The sequence below is a fragment of the Saccopteryx leptura genome, chromosome 2, assembly GCF_036850995.1.
Source record: "Saccopteryx leptura isolate mSacLep1 chromosome 2, mSacLep1_pri_phased_curated, whole genome shotgun sequence".
NCBI lineage: Eukaryota > Metazoa > Chordata > Mammalia > Chiroptera > Emballonuridae > Saccopteryx > Saccopteryx leptura.
This window is the reverse complement of record NC_089504.1, coordinates 10,685,745-10,704,028: the sequence shown is the minus strand read 5'-3', so window position 1 is coordinate 10,704,028 and position 18,284 is coordinate 10,685,745. Positions and strand designations below refer to the sequence as shown.

The 18,284-nt window shown below is 44.3% G+C and overlaps 2 protein-coding genes across 3 annotated transcripts in view; one reads left to right on the top strand and one right to left on the bottom strand.

The window, feature by feature from the left end:
• Positions 1-10,337, bottom strand: part of NR6A1 (nuclear receptor subfamily 6 group A member 1) — a 224,560-nt gene extending 214,223 nt beyond the window's left edge. For both annotated transcript variants that reach the window (XM_066367183.1, XM_066367184.1), the window contains exon 1: positions 9,899-10,337. In XM_066367183.1, coding sequence (XP_066223280.1) covers positions 9,899-9,998 — 100 coding nt within the window. In that variant the 5' untranslated portion in view covers positions 9,999-10,337. The remainder of the gene's footprint in view (positions 1-9,898) is intronic.
• Positions 10,338-17,061: 6,724 nt separating this feature from the next.
• Positions 17,062-18,284, top strand: part of OLFML2A (olfactomedin like 2A) — a 30,759-nt gene continuing 29,536 nt past the window's right edge. The window contains exon 1 of the mRNA XM_066367182.1: positions 17,062-17,237. Coding sequence (XP_066223279.1) covers positions 17,145-17,237 — 93 coding nt within the window. The 5' untranslated portion in view covers positions 17,062-17,144. The remainder of the gene's footprint in view (positions 17,238-18,284) is intronic.

Genomic DNA, 18,284 nt, shown 5'->3' with positions numbered 1-18,284 from the left:
TTAACCTTTGTGCTCTTCAGTTTTCACATCAATGGAGATGATAATAAAATACCTAGCTCATAGGGTTATGAGCATAATGTGATTTAATATATGTAAGGTGCTTAACATATTATATAACAAGCACTATATAAATGCTAGCTGCTATTATTAAATGAGAACACTAAAGTTCAGAGAAGTCAAGTGACAAAGTCACATAGCTGTGATCTTTGTTCTGCCACACTCCAGAGTCCCTGCTCTTTCCCTCTCACACCATCTAACAAAAATCCTTCCTCCCTGGCTGAGACCACTACTGCCACTTCCAAAAAACAAAGCCCTCTAAATAGATATCAGTGGGGGGTTTCCCCCAGGTGGTTTATTATCCCGCTAAAGAGGCATTTTAGAGGAAGGGTTGTAAGGCCAAAAAGGAAGTCTCCTGACAGGTTAAATTTCAACAGTACAGCAAGAATATTAAAAAAAAAAATCAAATGTGATTTAATTATTAAGTTAAGCAATTAAAGCAATTTAACTCAATTGATGAATAATGCACTCACCAATTTCATCTGAAATCTAAAATAAAACCCAAGTATTAACATGAAAACGGCTTATTTCTTCTTATGACTAAATTGTAACTCCCACAGAACAAAAAAATGCTTTAAAAGGTATATACGTGACACTCCAAGAACATCAAGAGAATCAGAGCTCTCAGGAAGGAAGCCCGAATATCTCACTGACCTTTCATCATCCACCAACTTCATCTCAAATTCTGATCCAGTAACTCCTTTTTGTTATTCCACTGTTAGGTGACAGTTCTTCTGCCAGTAATCACACTACAGAATGAGTTCTTCCTAGTAACTATCCTAAGGAATAAATCCCTAACTGTTTAACAACACAGTAATTGACTTACACTAAAATGTTACTCACACTAGGAAAGGGTATTATTCTTAAGCCAGAAGAGGAGATGCTTCTCCTATAGAGTTTATTACCACCTTCCTCAGTGAAAACCAGGTTAAAAGGCAAACCAATCTACAACATGACATTGCCAAAACCACAACTTTAGAAGTCTCAATGAAAACCAAACATGTCTCCTGAAAGCAAACAAGCAAAGCTATTCTTGATGGAAGTTTTAAAAAGCTAGGTAGAATTTCTATTGCTTAGAAATATTTCATTATTTTTACAGCAATGACTCTTAATAGTAAGAAAGTATTTTTGTGTCGTCAGACATATTTCCATAATTACAGATTCACCCTTTGTGAGGAAACAGATTCTATTGAAAAATTTCTACCACAAGGTAATTAACAGTTAAGCAACAGGTTTCATGTAGCAGGTAACAAAACCTTATCAGAGAACTCAGAGAGGGTAATCTATGACACACTTCATTTAGTCTCAAGCAAAAAAAACACACAGAAAAACCTTAAAATGGTATAAACTCATTTTCATTTTTTTTCCCTCTGTAGCCCCTTTATGGAGGGGAAAAAAACCCCAGGAAACAGAAGAAAAACCCAAAGTAATTGAATATTAATAATACTTATCTGGTAAGTCAGCATTTTCTTACATATCAAGTTGATTCATTTAGAACACAGGTTTTTCTCACATATTAATGTAAGTAACACTTTTATAAAAAAATAACTATATTTTTAAAAAAACTATATTTTCCAATGAAACAAAAACTTAGTGAAAAGAGTGGCACTGTTTATATTTTTGCTAATCTCTAATATCTGGCTTAATTCTGGCAGCAAGATTCTCCTATTTGGCTGAGGTACAGAGGCAGAAAGTCTGGCCTCCCACAAACTTATAATTGGAAAAGAAAGAAGTATTTGCTTATTAATATAATTATAGATTTTTTCTTTGATAATACACCAAAACTTAGTAAGTGCTAGGTTCTTAAAAGTTAGCTCAATGTGAAATCTAAAACCACATCAGTTAACTTTGTGTTCTCTGTTACATTAAAATCCATTGGTCTACACAACATTTTGAAAAGATCTTTTACTCATGCAGGATTTTATAACATCATATACCCAGAGATTTGGCAAATACTCTTTCACTGAAATAAGATGATCTTCAAAATGCTGACATTTCATTATGCAGTATCAAAAAAATCACATTTGTTATATCACCATTGGTCTCGTCAGAAAAGGCTTTCAGTATTGGGAAGTTGTCAAGCTCAAAGTGACTGGTAGAAGATTTCTAAAATTATATTGTTGCTTGAAAGTTCAAATTGGATTTACCAGCAACAAATAAGTCAGTTTTCTTTGGAGTAAAAGGCTTGCTGTTCATTTAAAAAAAAAAAATCTGCCAAATACACAAATCTGAAAAAACCATAGTTTGTCAATTATCTTTTAAGTAAAAGTAGTGTTCCATGAAAAAAAAAAAAAGGCAGTTCAATTCACAACATAATAAACTGCACAAGCATTTTTGCTTAAAATAACTATTCTATTTTGGTATACAAAAGAAATGCTTTGTATGTGTTTGCCATAGAATATCAAAATCAAGTATATAGTCAGGATCAAGATTAAATAAAATTAATTCTTTTTACTGCTTCATCTAAGACATTCTTAGGTGAAAATGGCTTTTTTAAAAATACAAGTATATGAAGGTAAAAAATACAAAAACTACTACTACAGTTTGGTTCCTTGATTTTTCACTAAGGCACCAATCATTTTCATTCACCATTGTTTATGTAACATTAGTACAAATGTCAACGTAGTGAAAGAGGCAAATAATGTCAGTATCATCATAAAAATAGTTTTGAACTCAAGAGTTTCAAGAGCTTCCTTAAAAGTAAGGTCTCAGGGACACCCCCGGAGGTTCATAGACCACAATTTAAAAGTTACTGGTTTAGTTAATACAGTAAAGAACAAACTTAATGACTCAGTAAGTGGGAAGAGATTAAGTCTAAAACAATCCAGTAATGAATAATCAACAAATGATGGGTGGTAGAAAATACTACAATCCAACTCCATAGTATTTCATTATCCATTTATAAATTTAAAAAGCAAGAGATGAAGAAACAGAATAAAAGGTGTTTAAGGCTTTTCACATATTTGTTTCCTCTTTTTATCTTTTGTAAAAGATTAAATTGCATAATTGGAGATAATTTATGGCTTTCTTTTAATACAAGTGTATGAAGGTGAAGAACACAATAACTGCTATTACAGTTTGGTGCCCTGATGGTGATAAAGAACACAGGTTCTGATCCAATACAGCATAAGGAATTTAAAAAATGATCAAGACTGAATTTTTAATCCTTCCAAGATGATATAGCTTCAAGACTGAAATTAGTGCATGAATTAAATTTTAAAATGAAAACTCGATACAGGTTAAATAGCTCCCCTTCAATGAAATCAGTCTGTCCTTCACTTTGGCACAGATTTGTTACTGAAATGTTTCCTGCCAGTTTAAGACTCCACAGTTTTAGACTTCTGATTCAGAAACTGAAACTCAAAGGAAATATTATAGGAAGTTGAAACACCTCTTGAATCAATCATATGCTTTTTCAATCAATGGTTTTAGAAGAAAGAAAGAAAGAAAGAACACAAATTTTAACATTACATTTACGGATTGAAAGAGCACAGCAGAACCCACTTGTAGACCTCTGCAATACTTTCATAGAGAGATCTAAAATTCTACGATACTATGAATTATAAGAAGTTGGAAATAAAAAGCCGAGAAGGCTATCTACCACAGGGCAATTTAGTTGTGCGTTTCTCTCTCTCAAATATAATTCTTTAGTATATTTTTTAATGAATTATAAAATCATCTCCAATGCAAATAGTTGCTCCAGCAAGTATTTGTTTGATACATCTTTTACTGATACCATCACTACAGTTCTAATAAGCTAAAGCCTATATTATGAAAACAATTCTCTCTAGCCCTATTAGCAAATTCTTTTTATAATTTCTCACTTTGACAATGAGCACAAAGTCACTATTCTGGTTCACACCACCCACAGAGTATATCTTCAAATCAAACCACCAGGATTTGTTTCCAGAATACATTACATGTTGCTGCCTAGGGAATTGGTTTTGGAAACACTACACTTAACAGCTGACTTATGAACAGTGCCCACAGAATTGACACCAACTTAAAGGCAAGAATCCTTCCAGAAAATAGAAAAATATGCTACTACTGCCATCTGTGGTTTATGCTTGAATAGCTTCTCTGGTGTAAACAAATTGAAGGGTATACAGTTCACAATTAGAATCCAAAGACCTCATTATTTGAAGATACTTCCTTAAAGGGAACTTAATATAACAAGTTGTAACATTTATTTAGTATGTGACAAAAGAATATGTGGTTCTCTTTCTAAACTTATATATGCTGAAGGGGGGAACCACAAACTGCCTGCAATGAAAATGGTTACATTACACAATTGCTTTCCCCAAATTTCCACACTCCTAAGTAAATTCAAAACACATTAATGCTTCCTCTGACCTTATAATGAGGATAACATCTCTTGAAATCGTTATTATCAACATTAAAACATTCCCAAAAATTTTTTAAGCAAAAATTTTTAAAGAAGTCCAGGAATTTTCTACTAGACGTGAGACTGATCAGTTTGCTCTTTTCAAGATAAATTTTAAAGGTTCAAAAAAAATTTTTTAAGAAAAAAAATTCAAAAAATTCCAAATGAAGCCTCAAAGTAGGCTATTTTCACAACTTATTTTCCCTCAGTTTGCTTTCTCAAATGACAACCACTGTAGCTTAGGGATCAAAAGATTTGGTGCAGCTGGGGGTGGGGTAAAAAGCAATTCAGCTTCCCAACAGCCAGCTGAGGAAATCTTAGTTCTTCTCTTCCCAACTAAATCACTGTTAATTAGAATTACCGGGTTACATAGTAAAGTCTTATTTAAATCATCATAACCAGAGGAAAAAATCTGTTTTCCTGAGAAGCTGTTCTACACAGGCTCCTGTTTAAGAGCAAGTAATAAGGAAATAACGAAATAAAGTACAAAATGCTCTAATTTTTAAAATAAAGTTCTCTATTCTATGGTGTTACTAATCCACACTGAAAAGCAGGCTAGACACACGGTCTTTTTCTAATTTTTCATTACTAAGCAAATTAATGTCTAACAGCGCTATCTTTCTTGTAAAGACAAGCCAGGTTGGAAAACAATAAATAAAGAGCAGACTGGGTTTGACTCTAGAACTGTACATCAAAGTTACATCCAGAAGTCTTTCTTAAAATTTAGGATTAAGCTCAGATGAATCTGAAACATCAGCTCATCACAAGAAAAAGAGTTAGCTTCTCAGTGCTTCTTGCCGACTTTTAATAATTTTGGTATTTCTGAACCCTAGTTATCAATAAAGGCATTCCATAAGAAATTACCTGAGCCAGGAAAAGCTGACATTAAGAATACAAAAATTTTAAAGAGAGCATTTTCTTTCACAATTTGATTTTGTAAATACATTCAAAGTATAACAGAGAGGTGGATGCATTAAATCACTACTTGTGTGGGCATATTCAACAGCTACCTTCTGTTTAAAACTGTTTCAAGAGCACTTTTAGTCTTAGCCTGAAATGCAAGCTTTGTTTATATCTGTTGAGTCAGAATTTTGATTTTTCTGATTGTGACCCTTTTCACATAAAAGATAACTGGTTCACACACACTTAAAAAAAAGAAGGCATTTTTGTTGTCCTACTTTAAAAGATTGGGCCAACAATTTTAATTGACCAAAAAGGTCTCTTCCCAAATTTAGCTTTCAACTTAATTATATGCAAGAAAAATATACTTAAAAAGAGAAATGTCATTTAACTTGGCTACAATACAGAAATAAACATAAGGACAAAAAAAATTAAGACAGGGTCCCCAAGCTCTAGATGAGTATGCTGAAAAGGAAGTTTCCTATGTCAAAGGAGCTATCCTGAATCCTGAAGCCAAAGTTGCCTTCTGAACACGTTTCATTAATGGACCAATTTATTCAACATGAACCAATAAATACCTACCCTAGTTATAATACGGGATGAAACTCACACAGCCCCAAACATGCATGTATCGTTAGCAATTGAAAGCAACTTGCATAACGCAACTTGCATAACAAACACTACATGAGTGGTATGAGAAACCTCCCTTTCCAGTATCATGGTACAGTAGCTGGCACTTCTACCCTCCATCCTCCACTAACCTAAAATGAGGTATTTTAATCTAAAATTTATTTTCTATCTTTGCTCCACAACCTCAGGAAAAAAGAAAAAAAAACTGAGAAACCAAAAAATTATGAATAAAATATGGGAATGCATTATTTGGGCATATTTTAGGAAATGTACTGGGTTTTCATTTTCATTAGGTCTCCCTTCTGTCCTCAACTAACTCCTTTTCACGTGCCAGCGAATGCATATACACACGTTGTTGCTATAGAATTCAGATGATGTACAGATTAGGAAGCATGTTATTATCCTATTTTGATCACATGAAACAGAAACACTCTAAAAGGAATTTGGTGGATGGTAAATCTAAGTTTGGAAATGTGGTAATCTCACATTTCAGCTGTTCAAAATCAGCAGTGAATCTGTTCACTGCTGCCTTTCAGTGTTCTTTGGAGGTCACAGAACCTACTTTAAAAACAAAACAAAACTGTGCTGCTTGTTCTAAAGAACAACAGTACTATAGTATGCGTTTTTTTAAATGAAATTAGAAAATTCTGAGGTGACTCAATTAGCTTAATTTTCAAAGTCACAAAACTGATGTTAAACTGTCATGGAAAACACTTGCTAATTTATTTCCAGGGATAAACATTTGAATGGTATGGTCACAGCAGGAAAAAGGCTTCAAGTTATTTAGTGAACATCTCCCACTTCTCCTAAAGTGTAATAATATAATCATGCTTTTAATTATTGATAGTCTTATACCTGTCCTTTGCCTGAAATATTTAAGTCTACTTCTTCACTCTTTTAAAATGAACGAACACAATATTTAGCATATACTTCCTCAAATCATTCATCTTCCTCTGAAACCCCAAAAGGGAGCAGTCCTCTAAATGAATTCATTTTTGTTATGAAAACCTACAAACGACAACTGAAAATATCTAGTGCAGTGAGCACAGGGAATTCCTGGAAGGGTGATGGTGCATCAAAAGGCTAGCAACTCTGTTCCGATAGAATAATAAAAACCACTTAAAGGACTGTAAATTCAGCATCAATGGCGTTTCCGGCAGGAAAACATTTCTAAAATTCCACCTCCAGTTTATTTCTTCATGACAGAAACTAAAAGATCTCCTTCCTATCAAGATAGCTATCTACTGCAGATATTTCATACAAAAGAAAATCAGTCAGCAAAATAAAAAGTGAGAATTCATTTTCTTGGTTTAGGACTAAAGCAGTTTCACTTTTAGAGAAAAATATAAATTAGGAAGTACAATATAAAAGACAAAAATGTTCCCACCATTCCAGAGATAAACTTTATTTCTTTATTTTTTGTAATATTTTGTAATTATTTTCTGTATGTTAAATCATGAGATAATGAACATAAACTGTAAAACAAGACACAATGCTCATTTTTACACTGAAAAAATAAAGCAGTCCACAACAGTCTAATGCTTCATGCACTATATAGGACTGATGTATTTAAAATACTAAAGCCACCTCAGCCTATATGGATTGCTCAGTAGTAACATTCTTTTAAATGATTCTGACCAATTGAGGAAATGAGACTATGAATGGGAAATTTGATGAAGAGTTAAAATTACCTTTGAGTTCTTTAAAATATACTAATGAATAATTAATAGCAAATGCAGTTCCTAGTCTTCCATTACAACAATATTCTCAAGTAGAGCTGAAGTCTGCAGCAAAATCCATCATCTATGTGTTATACACAGGTGGATACAGGAAGTCTACACACAGAAAAGCATTATGAAAATACACTAATGTGGGCTATAAGATCTGGGCTTGGATAAAAAAATTACCATGGTAAATTTTAGGTCTGACTTATAACATTCACACATTAATACCAAACCAAACCTCCACTTTAAAAGCTTGAAAAGTCAAAAGCACTAAAGAAATCCTTTGTTCCTATGATACTGTCTCCTACCCTAACTGGATTCCAGCCTCCTTTGTGACACGGGATTTTATTGATCTCAAACATGTTCACATTCAGAAATTAGTCTCCAAAGACATCCCAAGGGACTGCCAGCCACCTAGATACCACACATCACAGATATCTTTAAAAAGGACAAGAGCTTTGAAAACATTACTATTTGGTCAGCAACATCAAGTAAAGTTAACCAGGTTCTCCTCTAAACAGACTTTTCCTTTAACTGCTAAAATTAGCAGGTCTACTGAACTGACTAAAAATGTATGAGGGTTCAGATCAACTCCAAGATTCTTCTCCTGTAGCTCCTCATTCATTCAACTGAGCACTTAAATGACCTATATTCAGGTTACTTTCCTCATACCTGCCAGGTCACTGTCCTGACTGAGAAACTTCTTGCTGAAGCAATTAATTTTTAGTGCTTCCTAACTGTCCAGGGTGTTTGCATTCAATTTTAAATCTGTTACTTGTTAGACACTGTTCGGTCCTAGATCTTTCAGAGAATTGCGAGTTTATGGCGCTGAGAGGGGAGGAGGCAAGCATCTTCGAGAGCCTGCCCTTTATTCGGAAATGAGATGTGAAAGGTGGAAAGCAGGGCAAATAAATAAATAAATCGGGTTTGCCGCCGGAGCGTTTGCCGGCCCGTACGAGCACCCTTTGTAATGCGGGCCTCCCGGGGCTATCGCCTGCGCTAATTGCTCCAGGGCGCTTTCCAAGTTCAAAAGTTCACCTTTTACGACCTCACAAAAGCTCCTTACACGTTACCAATAAAAACATTCCGCTGCAAACACCAAGAGGGGAAATATCAAACAGATACAAATAAAACATCCGTAGGGGGAGGGAGGGAGCCAGGGGCGGAGGGCGAGTCAACCCCAGGGACAGCCCCGAGAAACCTGAGGACTTGGCCCGGACGTGGGGGCAGGGGGCCGAGCGGCAGGAAGGGCCGGGCCAGGTGAGGAATTCCCAGGGCTCAGGGTCCGGGATCGCGGAAGGGACGAGGAGAACCGAGGCGGGGCAAGCGCGGACCTGGACCGGCCGGCAGACGGAGGAAGACAGGTGTCCCGAGCACACGCTCGGGCCAGAGATCGGAGCCAGCAGAAAGTCGTCGCCTAACAGAAGAGGAACGAGAAGAGAGAAACAGGGTGCGGAGCAGGCACCAAGGGGTCGGAGAGGGAGACGCTGGGCGAGTAGCTAACGATCCGGGGTCTGGGCAGAGGTGAGGCTCGCGCTCGTACGCGAGGGAAGCGCGGGTCGGCAGGAGAGAAGGAAAGAGGCTCCAGAAAGGTGTAGGGCAGGGGACCACGGGGACGAGGGTGTGGTGTCCGACCCGCAGAACCAGGAGCGAGCGTCAGGGGAGAGGGGAGGGACCCGCGTGGGGAGCGCCGAGGGGCCTGGGGGGAGGGGACGGCTCCCCGCAGAAGGAACCCTTTGGGGGGAGGTAAGAAGAGAGAGAAGAGTCCCAAGTGGGAGGGGAAGCCCCCACTGACGGGACGCGCGGTGGGGGGCAGGGGCGATCCGCCGAGGGGACCCGGAGGAAGGGGAGGCTCGGCTCGGCTCGGAGATGACCGGGGGAGGGGAAGGGAAGGGAGAGGGTCCGCGAGGACGGGACCTGGGGGAGGGGGAGAGCAGGATTCGCGCAGAGCGGACAGGGGAGGAGGGGAGGGATGAAGGTCGGAGTAGAGGGAACCGGGCAGGGGGTGGATCTGCGCTGAGGAGATCGGGGAGGGGGGAGAGAGAGAGGGTCTGCGCTCAGCGACCCGGGTGGAGGTCCACGTCGAAGAGACCGGGGCGTTGCAGTTTCCCGGAGTAATAGCAGGCTGCGAGGAGGGGTACGCCCGGGGTAGGGGACAGGGGGCTGGTTCTGGCTGGGCCCGGACTGAGCGCCCCTCACCCACCGTTGCGCGGCGGCGGAGGGAGCACGGCGGGCGGCTCCAGGAACCCCGCCGAGCCCCCGCCGCCTCCCCCTCCGCTAGGCGGCTGTTCGTCCCGCTCCATGCGGTGGTGCTCAAGGCCCGCGCTCGGTTCGCTGGTCCGCCATGACCGGCGCCCTCGTCGTCGTCGTCGTCGTCCGCCGGGGGGAGGGGGCTGTCAGGGGCCGGCGGGCTCCCGGCCGCCGCGCTCTCTGGGCCCTGAGCTGCCCGGCTCCGCGCTCCTCCGCGCCGCGCCCCCTCAGCACTGGCCAGCTCCCTCCCCCGACGTCACGCGCTGCTGCGACGCACGGGCCTGCGGGGCACGCTGGGAATTGGAGTCCGCCCGGCGGGACTCCAGAAACTGAAGCGGGGGGAGGAACGATTAGCGGCTCTGAAGAAGAGAAAGCCAAAGCCTGTCTCAATCAAAAACCCTAATAAAAATTTCTGTTAAGGTTTAGCAAAGTATCTTCAGGGCCTTTTCTTTATTGTGATTTACCCATGGTCAACTTTTTCTGTGACTCCTTGTATTACCCTTGCCCTGACAATGAGTCTTTCCTAGGAGGTGGGTCGCAAAGAAACCGGGTGAGCACGTGCAATCAAGCCCAGCCCTGTAGGCGGGGCTCGAAGGGGGCGGGGTTTGAGGGTATTCACAAGGGCCTTCCTCCGCGGCTTCGGGACAAATTGGACCTGAGATTAAAGGGCTGGAGTTTAACTGGAGGTGACTGCGTTCGTATGCAAATGAAATCTATAAAACTCTGCTTTCCGGGGTACTCTTTTAAAGGCTTTTACCTCCGGGTGGGCGGGAAGGACTAGTTTCTCTTCCTCCTCTTTCATTTTCCGCCTGCCCGTTGAACAGAATGGCAAACTAAGCTCCAGGCCATTGATGCCATTAAAGAAACCCTAGACTCTTAATTCCTGTCGTCTTGAAGCTCTCGGGTTGGGAGGCTCCTTACCCATCTTTGTTTCCCTTTCTCAATTTCCTCATCTGTAAGACGGAGTTGAAATAGAGATGGGGTCCAATTGGGAGATCCCAAACACCCCTCCCCACCTCAGTTTCCCGGATTTGTAGTCTCTGCTGTTGCCGGCTGAGCCCACCTTCTGTGGCCACCAGGAGGCGCGCGGCCATCAGCCTTTAGGGCCTTCCCGGGCGTCTGCCTTCGGCCACCCTTATAGCAGGATTCATCGCAACTGCCGCGCAAGGTCTAAGTAAGCCTGCTTGAAAACAAGAACCAGAACACTGATGATGCCTTGGCCACCTCTACCTGCCGGGTTAAGCCGTGGCTTCCTCACTAGCTGCCCATTTCCCGCCATCTCGCTCCACCAATCCCTTTGGCTCCTCTATGTCATTTCTTAATTTTTAAAAAGTCTTCAACCTGGCATTTGTGTTCCTGTCTGCTCTGACCTCTACCTACATTTCTCATCATGCCCCTTCACTAACATGCTATGCAGGAGGCTTTGCAACACTCTTCCTGCACTGTGGGTTCCTTCCTTATCAAATTTTTTTGTTGTTGTTTTTTGGTTTTGTTTTTTTACAGGGACAGAGAGAGTCAGGGAGAGGGATAGACAGACAGAAATGGAGAGAGTTGAGAAGCATCAATCATCAACTTCTTGTTGCAACACCTTAGTTGTTCATTGATTGCTTTCTCATATGTGCCTTGACTGTGGGCCTTCAGCAGGCCGAGTAACCTAAGCTGGTGAGCTTTTGCTCAAACCAGATGAGCCCACACTTGAGCTGGCAACCTCGGGGTCTCGAACCTGAGTCTTCCGCATCCGAGTCCGATGCTCTATCCACTGCGCCACCGCCTGGTCAGGCCTTATCAAAGTTTTTTAACCTGTTATGCGTCCTTAATCTGTGCTGGCCACTGTTCTAAGAGATTTACATTAACAGTGTTGCCTGAACCTCACACCAGCTCTGAGAGGTAGCTCCAATATTGTCCCTAACAAACACTGAGGAAGTCACCCAGGAGAGATGGGGATTCCAGACACCAGACCTGAACCCGGAATGCTGCTGGTTTCACCCCATTCCCAAACCCTTAGTCATCTTTCCAAAATCCTGTTCAAATATCTCCTCAGGGACACTATCCTTAATGCCTAGAGGACATCTAGATTCCTACTGTGTTCCTCAAAGGCTCTGTTGAGTTCCCTGTGGACTGAGAAATGGCCTGTGATTGCTTCCCCACTACCATCCCCCAACCCCAGAGGAAAGCCCTTACTGTGGGGGGTGGGGGTGGGGGTGACGGTGGGACAGAGGAAATGGGTCCTCAGAGCCATACCTTCAACTCTGGGTTCTAAAATGTGTGAGGGCCAGAGCTTTTCTGTCACAGGCCTCCACAGATGGTGAGTGCCCATTCCTTGGAGGTCTATCAGGGGCTCAATGGCACTGCAGAAACCTCCAGGAGTCCTAGGTTTTCAGTGGTGGACAAAGATTCTGAGTTGATTCTAAGTTCAAAAGTGAGCAGAGAGTTCAAACATTCAAGCCTTGGAAATAACTCCTCATCCTTCAGACCAGCCATGTTGTCCCTTCCTTCCAAAGCCTTCCTGGATCTCCCTGACTCGTCAAACCCCTTTATTCTCACTCTCATCGTTATAATCCCACTGCTGAGCATAGGGCTGAACATAGTAGATACTCAAAAAATAATTGCTGAGTAGGTGAAAGAATGAATATGAATAAAACAGACCTCACTTTTTTTTCTTTTTTTAAGAGAGAGGCAGGGAGAGAAAGAGACAGGAAAACTGAGCTACTTCTGTATGTGCCCTGACCAGAGAATTGGACCAACAACCTCCACCCTTTGGAACAACACTCCCAACCAACCGAGCTATCCAGCCAGGGCAGATGTGACTATTTTTCTACATAACTGGCCTTGGGCATTTTACCTCTGAGCCTCAAAGTCTGGTTCTGAAGCATGAGGGATTATAATGATAGTTGCTACTTCACAGGATTGTTACAAAAATTAAATAAAATGGTGCATACAGAGCAATTAATATAAGGTCTGGCCTAATGAATGGGACCTGTTACTAATGTACGTTATGTAAAGAGTGGTCCTAATACCCAGTTACACTCTTCTGAAATTTTACATTAATTACAGTGCCTCTTAGGAAGAATCAACTAGCAGAAAATTTAGAAAGGTGATATAAATGATGATGTACCCAGACCTTAGCCACAGTCCTGTCAGGTAGGCACCTATGTGGAGTGTTTCCCCACCAGTGTCCCCTAACAATCCTGAGAAGTCAATTACAAATGAGGCAATAGGCTCAGAAAGACATGAAAAAGACACCAGCAGGACTCACGACAGAAAGCTGCAAAGAAAGGTATCCAAGGATAAGGAAGGATCTGAAGGGGAGTGGTCCTGAGGCCGGAGACAGACAAACAGGACAAAACAGGGACAGAGCTAAGAACAAGGCAGGTGTGAGCCACATCATGGGAGCCTTACGCTGTGGTGGAGATGACGGAACTAACAAATAATTACACAAATCCACAACTGCACATAGGTGCTACAATAGAACACCCTTAAAAATTCCTAGTGCTATGGGAATGTGACAGGGCTCATTTTGGTCCGGGGTGATAATCGGGGGAGGCATTTTAGGATAGGGCGCCTTGAAATGAGATGAGAAGGATGAATAGGAGTGGGTCAGACTAGGCAGAGAGAGAGAGTTTCTGGGGGAAAGAACAGTGTGTACAAAGGTCCTAAGGCCAAGTTGGGACTGAGCATCCATCATGACCCGACCCCGCTAAAGGAGTGTGGGGCAGGAGAGAAGAGGAGAAAGAAGGAAAGTAGAAACGGTGGGGTGATGTGGGGAAACAGTCAGCAGGGGGCAGAGTTCTCTGCTGACAGCAGTCTTGCTCCTCCAAGGCCCCTAGCCAGAGAGCCCCAAGCCAGACTTCAGGGGAAGTAAGGGCTGGGAAAGGGAAACCCCCACCAGGTTCTGTTCAGAACGTTTTGTCTGTTATTTGAATAGATAAGTCACACATTCCAGGATGTAAAAGAGTATTCAGTGAAAAGTAAGCCTTTCTCCTTACTCTGATTCCCAACTGCTGGTTCCCCTCCTTAGCGATAACCACTATTCCAAGTTATTATGTCCATTCCCAGGTAGTCTATGCCAGCAATTTTCAACCCTTTTAAATTTTTCATTTTTATTAATTGATTGATTTTTAGAGAGAGGAAGGGAGAGTGAGAGAAAAAATCCACCGGCTGATCCCTGTATTTGCCCTGACCAGGGCTCAAACTGGCAACCTTAACAATCTTGGCATATTGGGACAGTGCTTCAACCAGCTGGACTTCCTGGCCAGGGCAACCTTTTTTACTCGTGGCACACGTAAACTAAGTACTAAAGTTCTGTGGCACACCAAAAACATGTTTTTTGCCTATCTGACCAAAAAAATAGGTATAATTAATTTTGATTAATTCACAATGGACAGCTATTGTCATTTTTTCATTTGACAGTCTAAAAGAAAAGAGATAAGTACCCAAACTAAATAGTCATATATTGCATGTTTTTAAAAACTTGCAACACACCAGTATACCATGACACACTGGTTGAAAATTGCTGGTCTATGCACATAAAAACACGCCATATTTACTTTTTACACTAACCCTGGTTTTAATGTCTCCCTAGGGCAGTGGTCCCCAACCTTTTTTGGGCCACAGACGGGTTTAATGTCAGAAAATATTTTCACGGACCGGCCTTTAGGGTGGGACGGATAAATGCACAAAATAAAATTATGCGACCGGCGTAAAAACTGTGGTATTTTTAAATATAATTGTTGAACTTACAAGACAAGCGTCAAGAGAGTCTCAGATGTAACAGAGGGAATCTGGTCATTTTTTAAAAATAAAACATCGTTCAGACTTAAATATAAATAAAATGGAAATAATGTAAGTTATTTATTCTTTCTCTGCGGACCAGTACCAAATGGCCCACAGACCAGTACCGGTCCACGGCCAGGGGGTTGGGGACCACTGCCCCAGGGGATCTCTGGTTACAAAAGAAGCTAATTTGTATTGCCTGACCAGGCGGTGGCGCAGTGGATAGAGTGTGGGACTGGGATGCGGAAGACCTAGGTTCGAGACCCCGAGGTCACCAGCTTGAGCGCGGGCTCATGTGGTGTGAGCAAAAAGCTCACCAGCTTGGGCCCTGGCCGGTTGGCTCAGTGGTAGAGCGTCGGCCTGGCGTGCAGGAGTCCCGGGTTCGATTCCCAGCCAGGGCACACAGGAGAAGCGCCCATCTGCTTCTCCACCCCCCCCCCCTTCCTCTCTGTCTCTCTCTTCCCCTCCCGCAGCCAAGGCTCCATTGGAGCAAAGATGGCCCGGGCGCTGGGGATGGCTCCTTGGCCTCTGCCCCAGGCGCTAGAGTGGCTCTGGTCGTGGCAGAGCGACGCCCCGCCCCGGAGGGGCAGAGCATCGCCCCCTGCCGGGTGGATCCCGGTTGGGCGCATGCGGGAGAGTCTGTCTGATTGCCTCCCCGTTTCCAGCTTCAGAAAAAGGGGGGGGGAAAAAAAAAGCTCACCAGCTTGGATCCAAGGTCTCTGGCTTGAGCAAGGGGTTACTCGGCCTGCTGAAGGCCCATGGTCAAGGCACATATGAGAAAGCAGTCAACAAAAAACTGACGTTTGATGCTTCTCATCTCTCTCCATTCCTATCTGTCTGTCCCTATCTATCCCTCTCTCTGACTCTTGCTCTGTCTCTGAAAAAAAATAAAAATAATAAAAAATAATAAAAAAAAAGCCATTTGTATTGAACGCCTACTGTATCTGGTTCTTTAATTCAGCTGAGAGTTACAGAGCATCGGACCTTGTGCTTGGCCAGTGGTTCACAAACCCTAAATCCCCTGCAGGGCTTGTGAAAACACAGATTCCTGGGCCCTACCCCTAGAGTTTTTACTTTCTTGGGTCTGGGGTGGGCAGGGCCTGAGAATCTGTGTTTCTAGCAAGCTCTCAGGTGATGCCTAGGCGGCTGCTCTGGGAACCACACTTTGAGACACTGAGCTAGCTGCTCCTGGACTGATAGCCTTATCCCTCTCCCGCAAGGAAAAGCACAATGAAACACAGAGATCGTTTCAAAGAGTGATAAATTCTGTGAAGAAAATGAAGAGAGGAGGGGTGAGCAAAAGCGGGACACGGTGGAGAGTGTGGGTTAGGAGTGGAGGGTACCAGCATTTGTGGCACAATAAGTGTTCCTTTTTGAGCAGTTGAAGTTTACACGGTCAGGTAAATAGACACATAACTGCACACCTTGTCTAGGGCCCAGGGGAGGGGTCACCTGCAGAGACATTGTGGACAGGGAAGAGAAGAGATCCAGCCCCCGCCCCGACTCCAGGAGCGCAGAGGCGCGAGGATTTGCAAAAGAGACTGAGAAGGCGCCCGGGTGAGATAGAAGGGGAAATCCGAAAGAACCCGAGAGACGAGAGGGTTTGAGAATGAGGCGTGATCAAGAGCTGTTGATCCTTGGGAGTGCAGACAGGTGCCGCCGTCTTGAGTCCGGTTACAGGAGACCCTAGGGATCCCAACAAAGCATTTCCACTGTGATCCCGAAGACCCGTGGAGAGAATGGGCAGGGAACCAGAGGAGAGGCGACTACAGACGGCTTCTTAGGGAAGTTCAGAGTCAGATAGATGAGGCGCTTCGTCCTGAGGATGGGGAAGGAGGAGGGTGTTTTAAAGGTAGGCGCTACTGGGGATTGACGGGAGGGATCTTGGAAGGAGAAAGAAATGGAGTACGTGGGAGAGGGGTCTGAGCCAAGAGAAGGGTGAAGCTGGCGGCGCCCGGTGTTCGGAGAGTTCCAAGGACGGCCTGCCCTGGAAACCTTCCTCATCGGTACTTTACACCACTCCAGAAGAAAAGCACTATTCCCCCATTTTACAGACCAGGAAACTGAGACTCAAAACGGTAGACACGCGGCCAAGGTGTCACATCTTACAGAGCAGGACCTCACAGAGCAGTATGTGTGGGAACCCTGCGCCTCTCACTGCCCCCGCTGTTCCTGTAGGCTCTGAACAAGTCCCTTTTTTGTGTCGAGATAGGGATGCCCTTTGGAGAGCCGCCCAGTGGCAAAGAGGCACCGTAGCCAGCGGCCCCGCAGGGCGGGGTGACCCCCCTCCACACTAGCTCCGCCTCCCGCGGCACGGCAGGGGGCGCGCCGCGCGGGCAGAGCTGGAGGCTGCACCGAGCTCGCAGAGCAGCCCGCACTTCCCAGCGTCCCAGCCGGCTGTCCGTGCCCGCCGTGCCCGTCCCGCCATGGCCGCGGCTACCCACCCGTCCCGGCCGCTGCCTCTCCTCCTGCTGCCGCTGCTGCTGCTGCGCGCCGGCCCGGTGCGCGCCGAGAGTAAGGTACGCGCGGCCCTCCGACCCGGGCGCAGCTCCGCAGGGAACCGGGCGCGAGGGAGCGCTGTAGCGAGGGGGTGCGCGCCAAGGAAGGTGCCCGGAGCGGAGGACCAGAGGAGGGGAGACTAGACCTGCGGTTTAGTATGGAAGCCGCTGGGGCCAGGACCCTGGGAGAGAAGCGCGTGGGAAAAGAAGCGCTGGAGATGGTAGTGGTGCTTGGGACCCAGAGTCTGAGGCAGGGTCGCCAGGACCTTCTCCAGTGCGGGATGGACGTCAGCACTGAAACCCAGGACCAAGGAGAGGGGGCGCTATGAGGTTGGAAAGGGTACGAACAGCAGGTACCGTCCCCAGCCGTGAGAAGGGATTCCCAGGAGCGCTGGGTAAAGGCAGTCTGGAGATCTGGATAAAAGTTTCCAAGGAAGGCGGACTCGTGGGGCACACCCCTGGGTAACTGCTACCCAGCGACTCCCAGGTTTGCAGCAGCCCCTGGGCCAGCGCTTTTAGGCCATGCTGGAGTCCTTACCGTAAAGGCCCCTGGGGACTGGCCACATGCCTGCCAGAGATCTCATGCACCCTCTGAAGAACACCATTTCTCCAGAAGTGACCTGAGCTGTTTTCCATGTTAGCTAAAAGGACCTACCCTGGTGTCCTGCAGACCTGAATTCAAATCCCACCTCTACCTCTTAGCTGGGTAACCTGGGGTCCTTACCTCTCTGAGCCTCCATTTCCTCACTTTTCCATGCGGGAACAATAACAGTTCTCACACCCTGAACTGATGATCTCTTGGTTAGTGAGATCATGCCCGTAAAATGTTTAGCACCTCATCTGGCACCTAGTAGATAACCAGTAAGTGATAACTGTGATTATGAAATCTCGCCACAGGGACCCTAAAAGGGGATAAGATCCAGAAGACAAAGAGAGCAAGCACAGAGTGTCAGAGCAGGGCCCTTTGGGGGCGTGCTGGGTATGACCCACAGAGGATGAGGACCCGACCAAGGTCGGGAGCTGCTCATGCAGCCCAAGAGCAAAGGAGTGATTTCTCTTGATGTCTCT